Source organism: Zootoca vivipara, chromosome 3 (assembly GCF_963506605.1).
Source record: "Zootoca vivipara chromosome 3, rZooViv1.1, whole genome shotgun sequence".
In the NCBI taxonomy this organism is placed as follows: Eukaryota; Metazoa; Chordata; class Lepidosauria; order Squamata; family Lacertidae; genus Zootoca; species Zootoca vivipara.
In genome coordinates, this window is record NC_083278.1 from 6,201,344 (window position 1) to 6,210,836 (window position 9,493).

General features: G+C 44.1%; 1 protein-coding gene across 1 annotated transcript in view; it reads left to right on the forward strand.

Moving 5' to 3' along the window:
- Nucleotides 1-998: 998 nt before the first annotated feature.
- PPP3R1 (protein phosphatase 3 regulatory subunit B, alpha) overlaps nucleotides 999-9,493 on the forward strand; it is a 42,824-nt gene continuing 34,329 nt past the window's right edge. Inside the window, exon 1 of the mRNA XM_035110288.1 lies at nucleotides 999-1,419. Coding sequence (XP_034966179.1) covers nucleotides 1,417-1,419 — 3 coding nt within the window. The 5' untranslated portion in view covers nucleotides 999-1,416. The remainder of the gene's footprint in view (nucleotides 1,420-9,493) is intronic.

The following is a 9,493-nucleotide window of genomic DNA, read 5'->3' on the forward strand; positions in this document are numbered from 1 at the left end:
AAGGTAAGTTTGAAAACTTCCGTGAAATGCAACAATCTATTTTCTGTGATGGATGTTTTAAAGCAGAGGTTGGGTGGCAATCTGCTGTGGGTGCTTTAGTTGAGACTCCCACATTCAGAGGGGCATACCTATGGGTTGTCCAGGTTGCTGCAGGCCCAGGGAGGTGCAAAAAAAAAAAGCCTCTCCACTTTTGGCTTGGAGAAGAGTCGTAGTCCCCGGCAGAGAATGAAAAGCGATGAAGAGAAGTCAATGGCACAGCCTGGAAGGTGATGAAGAGCAGTCACTGGCAGAGCGTGAAACAAAGAAAAAGAGTTTTTGGGAGGTGTCACTACACAGCTCCCTGCCAAGGGCGCTAGAGACCCTAGGTACACCTCTGCCTGCATTAAAGGGGGCTGGACTACATGACCCTCAGGGGTCCCTTCCCACTTTCACGGCCTATGGGTTCCAATGCTGTTTTACAGGCGCTGCCATGCCATGCCTGTTTCGGCGTGTTGACGCCTCTATTCCCTCAGGGGCGTTTAATGGCGCAGAGAAGCACCAGAAGCGTGTTTACATCTGCACCTGCCCTCCAGGGGCAAAGCCGTTTGGCTCCAGGCACACAAGCAGCCAAGCATTATTCAGGGGAATGGCTGCCCTCTCCAGCGCAGCGGCCATTCGCGGCTGACGTGATTTGAGCCTCGCTTTTCCAAGGCGAGGGGGCGGCAGCTTTGGGGTTTTTATTTCCGTGTGTGTGTGAGAGAGCTTTTAAATTCAAAGCTTTTCCTCATGCGTTGAAACCAGAGCACGAGCTTAGGGCTGGGGCTTATCATCTCTAGCTTGCCCCATTTCCAACGCCCCTCACAGCAAAAGCCGCCTCCGCCGCCATTTTACAGCTTTACTCTTCCCCCCCTTCTACGCCTCCCTCCCGGCGCGGGTGACGTCACGCGCACGTCCTCCCTCCCACGTATGCAAATGAAGCCCTTGGTTGAAGCGGCGGCGTAGCCGCCCGGATGTTGAAAGCTCCTCCCCTTTGCTGTCGACCGTTCGTGCTTCGGTTCCCCCGTCTCTGTCTCTCTCTCTGTCTCTCTCCCTCCCTATATATCTCTCTCTGTCTCTCTTTCCTCCTCCTCCTTCTCCTCCCCCTCCCCTCCCGCGAGGCTGCGGGTCAGCGCGAGCCCACTGCGGCGAAACCGTCGTCGGCAACAACCACAGTAATAATAATAATAAAAAGGAGGGGCGGCGGCGGCGAGGGCGGCTCTTGAGGCAGCGCTCCGAAGGGACCGAGCGGCGGAGGAGCGTGAAGGAAAAGAGGCGGACGAGGGGAGCGGAGGAGGAAGAAGAAGAAGAAGAGAGGAGGAGGAAGACGACGACGACGACGAGGAGGCCGGCACTCGGCGGTGGATTCGGCTGCGGGCAGGCTCTCGACAACCCGCCACCATGGTAAGGACCTTCGCCGGCCGCCGCCCCCCGCCACCTGCAGGCCCCGAGGGGATTCCGTTCTCAACCGACCGCGGAGGGGGGAGGGGAAGGGAGCGAAGACGACGGCGGCGGCGAGCTCTTCCTCTTCCCCCGCCGCCAAAGGAAGGAAATGAAGCGGGTGCCCCCCCCCCGCTTTTGGTGTGGTGGTCATATATAAGAAGAAGCGTAATCCTCTCTCTCGCTTCCTCCATGTCAGGCCTTCGCTGAGACCCCCTCTGGTAGAAGGGGCTCACCCGCCCCTCACCCACCCGCCAAAAGGCGCCTTCGGTCGTCGTCTCCCCCAGAAAAAAACAAAACCCCGACACCGCACCCCTAACCCTCCCCGCAAAAGGAAAAAAACGACGCCCCCGCACGCAGAAAACCAGGACCGTGTGTGTGTTTTTTTTTCTCTCTCTCTCCACCCCCCCCCCCTTTACTAACTGTGGCTTTCCTGCTTTTCCGGTAGTTGCCTTCACCCAGCAGTGACCTCTCCTTCCCTGCAGTGCCCCACCCCTGACGAAGAATTCGTCTCTTCAATATGTACTGTATTACTTTAAACGCCCCCCCCTCGCACACACTTTCCACGCGTTAGTTTTCTACTTTCCCTTCCCCTCCTGCGACTGTTTTCTTGAAAGCGCCCATCTTTTCTGTTCCGAACTCCTCCTCATCTCCCTGTGAAGGAAAAATCCTGCAAATTTTCTTCATCCCACGCAGCTCCTCTTGCGTATTCGCATTGCTTGCTTAACAGCAGCGGCACCGGCGCACCCCCCCTCCCCTGCAACCTTTTCTACCTTGTATAGTTCGCTGTCACCTACTATGCGCTCTTTCTTCTTTCTTCCCACCTCACATGTGTGTATATATGCCTGTACTGTATGTATGCTCACACTGCGATACAAAATCTGGCACACGGCATAACATGGCCATGCCTCTGTATCCCAAATAACAGCCACAGTTATGGGTGCTTGGTGAAAACAGATGGTGGGACTCTGTATTTCACCCACAAGCATGCTTTGAAGCAACTGGAAGAATTTGCTTTTGTTTTAAGAGAGAGAGAGTGTGTCTTTTTAATCACCCCAACTGGTAGTGAAGAGGGTGGTTAATGGGTAACTAGTTTCAGGTGGTTAGCTATGCTAGTCCATTGCAGCAAAAATGGTTATTGCAGCATCTCGTAGATTTACATATTTACTATGGCATAAGCTTTCATGAACCAGAGGCCACTTCATCAGATGTGTAACTAAGGCTGCAATCCTGTGCATGTTTAGTTGGGGATAAGTCCCATAGAGCACAGTGAGACTTGCTTCTGAATAAGATTGCTATATAAATCAGTATTAAATAATCTTGACTATGCATATATGCAGCCTGATGCTATGCATGCCTGCTTGTTGGTATCACTGTGTTCCAGGGAATTTACAGCCAGGTAAATGTGCCTAGGATCTTGCATAGGATCCTGCCTTTCTCAGTAGCTGTCTTCACTGTTTTGCCCTGTAGCATTCACAGATTTCACACTATTCCTTTATCCTGTTTTAACTCCATTACTCTGCCTGAACTTCCACATAGTGAAAATTCCTGGATTTGTGTTGTGCTGTAATGAAATGTGTTCATAATTTTTCATTTCCTGGTCAGTTTTATATTCATTTATTCTTGCAGTTGCCTCTACCTGTCATATTCCTTTCCCTTTACTATCCACAAGCAACCATAGAGAAAGGTCATTCTAATTTCATGTGAAGCCTTGAATCCATCTCCATAACCTGTAGAACCATTTTATTATACTTTTTATGTAGCCTTCATTAATCTAGACTACACTTTACCTCAGTATCCTATTTATAATTGCCCCAACACCATAATTTCCTCATATACACTACCACAAAAATAATCCCCATTCACTGATATTTCTCAGTGGTCCCTGAACTATCCAGATAAACCACCACTTTACCAACCTTCTGCTAGGTGCTAATAAACAGACATGTTCTCACCATTTAATACATTAGCCACCCTTTCGACACCATAGGAATGTGTCCTCCACTTGTACACATCCTCTTTCTACAAACAATTTTTAATTTTTTAAAAAAATTGTGACTTAGATTTGTTCAGGGGTCTTGTGCACCAAAACATAAAGGCAGGATTTTAAAAATTAACATTTTTCTAGTGTGCTGGTGGGTTTTTTGTTTTGTTTTTTTGCTTTGGTACAGCATTGTTTGAGCTTCATATTTCAACTGAGATGCTACAGTACACATAGCCTTTGCACAAAGCATTCCTGATAATATGTATTTCAGATTAATTAAGTAATGTTAACTCCAAAATATAGGATTTGATACATCCATGACCATTCAGGTTTCAGTGGATAAGGAAGATGAGGAAGGAACTGCCTACCTAAAAATCATGGCGATCAAAATTTGCTGTTCACTGCTATAAAATAAATCTAGCAGTACTACTGCTGTAGTATTTTATGTCAACACTAGGGGTGTCTCCTGCTTGCTGCTAGTGCCAAGAATCAACGCCCTTTTCTACAAACATTTGTTAGCTTAAATTATCTATTGCCTTTTCTTTGGTAACAATTTTTTTTTGCGTGGGGGGGGGGCAGACTTGGAAAACCTTTATGCCACAGCTTGATTTTTGTAATATGACAGTTGCTTAAAATCTTTCTTATTTGTAACTTGTGTGTACTATATCTTCAAGGCTGAAATGGTTGTGTATTGTGAATTAGAAATGTGTGTCAGAAAAACTTGCAGTATTAAGGTTAACTGTTTTAAAAAGTGACTTAAAATGTGAGCCATTTGTTGAGCATAATTCAAAATACCGGTAGTTGCAAGCTACACTCTTTAACAAGGTTCAGCAGCATGTACTATGATTTAACCTAAACAAACAAGCAAACAAAAACCCAAGGCTTCAATCCTAAGTATGTATGCTTGAAAGTGTTTGCAATAAGTGATTCCAACTAAGTGGTACTCATAATAGATCCATTAATATCAATAAACAAGTTACTTAAATACATTGATTTCAGTAGGTCTACTTTGAGTATGGCTAATTTTGGATACCATCCAATTAAAGTTAATCAGATTTCGTTGTTAGTAAACCTGGCTTGGATAGGTTGTTAAAAAGAACTCCTTAAGAATAAATAGTTTTGAGGGGTTTCGGTATAAGAATTGCATTTCATGTTCAAGTAAACTCAGAGCAGTTCATAAACATTTTAAGAATATTCTGGTGTGCAGATTTCTCTACTTTATGAAATCTGCATCATTATGTTACAAGATTGTTTTGGCAAGTTAATTGCTATTCATATTTAGCTAAGTTTAGGGTATTTCTATGCAAGTGTTGATATATCTGGTTAAGAGATGAATAGATGAAGCCTTTAATTTTCATGGGGTCTACCAGAAGAATCCCACTTTTAAATCCTGATTGTTGCCTGTTAGATTATAAAGCATATATGATGAGCCTTAATCCAGGGATTAAGCACACCCAGGAGTTGTGAATGCCCAACAGGTTTTTTTGTCTTAAAACAGCAGACTTCCTTGCCCTCTCGCAAACTTATTTTTTGAAATAAATTGTCCCTAGTAGAGCAATACAAAGCAGCCTGGTCACAGAGAAGTGGCATTGTGGTTCCCTTGATTGTCACAACTATCACCACTCCACTTGCAGGCCTGGCAACCATTTAAAAGGGATTCCATGGCCAGTTGATGGATATGGCTTATTATTTGAGAAGTGCTGCACTACAATCATACATAATTTTATTTGTATGCTGACTTTTCAGAGTTGAAACCTGCTCAAGGCAGTTTACAACATGTAAAAATTGCATAATTGCAAACATAAAAAGAAGTAACAATAAGCAATAAATAAAACAGCAAAAAGTACACAACCAAATTGAAGAATTTCCACCTAAATCATAAGAACAAAAATAAAGACCCCAAAATTATTACCAATAGAATTCTCTAAATAATATCCCAGCCCAAGAGTCTGTTTAGCAGCCTCAGCTTCTGCAGCTAGAGTGAGGTGGAAAAAGGCCTACAAGGCAAGGGAGCAGGTCTTCAGATCTCAAAGCCATGATGATACAAACATTACAAAGCATCTGATTTATATATTTTGTAGGCATATATACTGTACACTTGCTAATTTTGAGCCTCTATACACTTTTGCTGGCATTCATTTTTTATTTGTTTGTAGAGAAAATGTGCATTTATTGTGCAGTCTTCTCTTATTAAGTTTCTGTTGCTGGGATACCATATGTTACCATCATTCAGGTTGCAATATTTTGTATTTCGCTGAACTTTTTGACTGAGATTAAAATCTGTGAACGAGATTATGACTCCCATATTTTGCTGGATGTGGAGGGGATTCTCTCCAAGGACTGTGAACAAGAACATATCCCTGCAGACAGGCATTTCCCAGTCTGAGCCTCGCCAAAATGTCCCTGGGACCAAGATGAGAGTGACTCTGAGGCCTACAACACATTGCTCAGGATGGACAGTTAGGCCATGAGATGTCTGCTGAATTTATGACTCTTGACTTCCTCAGGCCTCACCAAAGTTTGCACTTGGCTGAGAACAGGGACTCCGTCTTCCTTCTGGAAGGTGGAGAGGAGGCACAGACAATCCTGTGCAATGCTTTCCTCACAGGCCAATCAAAGACCCTCTTCTGTAGTACCCTCTGTAGTATAATCAACTTGTCCTCAGTGTTTGAGATTGTGACCTGTGTTCACCTTCTTTGAAGAGAGCATTGACTATAAACCCTTGACCAGAGCAGAGTTTAGAAGTAATGTAATACCTATTAAATAAGGGTTAGTCCTTGATAGTACAGTACTAAATAGCCTAACAGTTCATGGTTTGGAGGAGAGTCTGTAACCCTGGAAAAACCACTACTGCCAGTCAGAGTGGACAATAATGAGCTAGATGGACCAAGAGTGACTCATAGGACAGCCTTTTGTGCTTCTCCTTGATAGCAAATGTTGTTAGTGCATTGTGTGGCTGGAGTGTTGCCTTCTGGATCTTTTATGTGTTGTCACTAGCAACGAGGGACAAGCTCTTCCCTTGTTCCCCTTCTCTGGAGCTTTTAAACTCCATCTTTTAATCAATCAAGCAATACTCAGAGACTATGTACTGCTCCATTTCAGTATGGATAATCTTAAGTAACTAACTTTTTAGAGCAAGCATCCTGGAGAGGGAAGTGATGGAGATAATGTGCTGTGAAGTTGCTACAGGCACATACCCACACCCTGCCTCTTTTTGGAGAAGAAAATAAAAATACTGAAGGAGAATGTGAACTTCCACTTCCATGTTTGGATTAACCACAGTTTAGTGTTGCATCTGACCCTAAACTACTGTATTTTTTCCTTGTATAAGACAATGGTTTGTCTTTTGGTGCATGTGGGAACCAATGACACTGCAAGCCATAGCTTACAGAAGATCAAAAATGATTATGAGGCTCTGGGCAGGAAGTTGAAGCAATTAGATGCACAAATTGTCATCTCTTCTGTCCTCCCAGTTGAACGACATGGCCCAGGGAGAGAGGGAAAAATAGGGGAAGTGAACAACTGGCTTCGCAAATGGTGCAAACAGGAACGGTTTGGATTCCTAGATCACGGTCTGCAGTTTCTTGAAGATGGACTTCTGGCAAGTGATGGACTGCACCTCACAAAAGTTGGGAGGAATGTTTTTGCCACAAAACTCAAAAACCTCATCAGGAGGGCTTTAAACTGACTTATGTGGGGGAGGGAGACAGTGGTCCTGAAGGTAGGAGTCTATCAAATGCTGAAGATGATCATCCAAATGTCAAGGACCAAATGGAGCAAGCAGCATGCAGACCTAGTGGTGGGACGAAAATATCCTTAAATAAGAGACATGGGGGAATGATCAACGGTCTTCAATGTCTGTATACTAATGCACAGAGCATGGGAAATAAACAAGATGAACTTGAGCTCTTGGTACAGCAAACTAAATATGACATAATAGGCATCACTGAAACCTGGTGGGATGAGTCTCATGACTGGAATGTAGTAATAGAGGGATACAATCTATTTAAGAGAAATAGACCAAACAGGAAAGGAGGAGGAGTAGCTTTATATGTTAGGGATATGTATACCTGTGAAGAGATCCAGGATTTAAAACTTCAAAGCCAAATTGAGAGTATCTGGGTCAAAATTAAGGGTGAGAAAAACAACAGTGATCTCATTGTGGGAGTTTACTATAGATCCCCAAGCCAAACTGAGGACACAGATGATGCCTTCCTGGAACAGATGGCCAAGCATTCCAAAGGAAGTGAGATAGTAGTAATGGGGGATTTCAACTATCCTGATATTTGTTGGATGTCAAACTCAGCCAAGAGCATAAGGTCGAACAGATTCCTCACTGGCCTTGCAGACAACTTCATTGTCCAGAAAGTGGGAGAAGCAACAAGAGGATCAGCCATTTTAGATCTGGTCCTAACCAATAGTGATGACTTGGTTAGTGGGGTAGAAGTGGCAGGATCATTAGGTGGGAGTGACCATGCTCTTCTGGAGTTTATTATCCAGCGGAAAGGAGCAACCAAGCATACTAAGGTCCAAATTCTAGACTTTAAGAAAGCCAACTTCAGAAAACTTAGGGAAACGCTGGGTGAAATCCCATGGACAGTAATACTAAAAGGGAAGGGAGTTCATGATGGTTGGGAGTTTGTTAAAAGGGAGATATTAAAAGCACAACTTCAGGCAATACCAATGAGACGGAAACATGGAAGGTGCCTAAAGAAGCCAGGCTGGCTATCTAAAGAACTTTTGACTGAGTTAAGATTTAAAAGGGATATGTACAAAAAATGGAAAAGGGGGGAAATCTCCAGAGAGGAATTCAAACATATAGCCAGCACGTGTAGAGACAAAGTCAGAAAAGCTAAAGCACAGAATGAACTCAGGCTCGCTAGAGAGGTTAAAAGCAACAAAAAGGGCTTTTATGGGTATGTCCGTAGCAAAAGGAAAAACAAGGAAACAGTCGGGTCACTCAGAGGAGAAGATGGTGAAGTGCAAACAGGGGACAGAGAAAGGGCAGAACTCCTCAATGCCTTCTTTGCCTCAGTCTTCTCCAAGAAAGAAAACAACGCCCGACCTGAAGAATATGGAGCAGATGATTCAGCAGGGGAAACACAGCCCAGAATAAGTAAGGAGGCAGTACAAGAATACTTGGCTAGTTTAGATGTATTCAAGTCTCCAGGGCCAGATGAACTACATCCAAGAGTATTAAAAGAACTGGCAGAGGTGATTTCAGAACCACTGGCAATAATCTTTGAAAATTCCTGGAGAACAGGCGAAGTTCCAGCAGACTGGAGGAGGGCAAATGTTGTCCCTATTTTCAAAAAGGGGAAAAGAGAGGACCCAAACAATTACCGCCCAGTCAGCCTGACATCAATACCAGGAAAGATTCTAGAGCAGATCATTAAGCAAACAGTCTGTGAGCACCTAGAAAGAAACTCTGTGATCACTAAAAGTCAGCATGGGTTCCTGAAAAATAAGTCATGTCAGACTAATCTGATCTCATTTTTTGACAGAATTACAAGCCTGGTAGATGAAGGGAACGCTGTGGATGTAGCCTATCTTGATTTCAGCAAGGCCTTTGACAAGGTGCCCCATGATATTCTTGTAAAGAAGCTGGTAAAATGTGGGCTAGACAATGCTACCATTCAGTGGATTTGTAACTGGCTTACTGACCGAACCCAAAGGGTGCTCATCAATGGCTCCTCCTCATCCTGGAGAGTAGTGACTAGTGGGGTGCCACAGGGTTCTGTCTTGGGCCCAGTCTTGTTCAACATCTTTATCAATGACTTGGATGATGGGCTTGAGGGCATCCTGAGCAAGTTTGCAGATGACACCAAATTGGGAGGGGTGGCTAACACCCCAGAGGACAGGATCACACTTCAGAATGACCTTAACAGATTAGACAATTGGGCCAAAGCAAACAAGATGAATTTTAACAAGGAGAAATGTAAAGTACTACACTTGGGCAAAAAAAAATGAAAGGCACAAATGCAGGATGGGAGACACCTGGCTTGAGAGCAGTACATGTGAAAAGGATCTAGGAGTCTTGGTAGACCACAAACT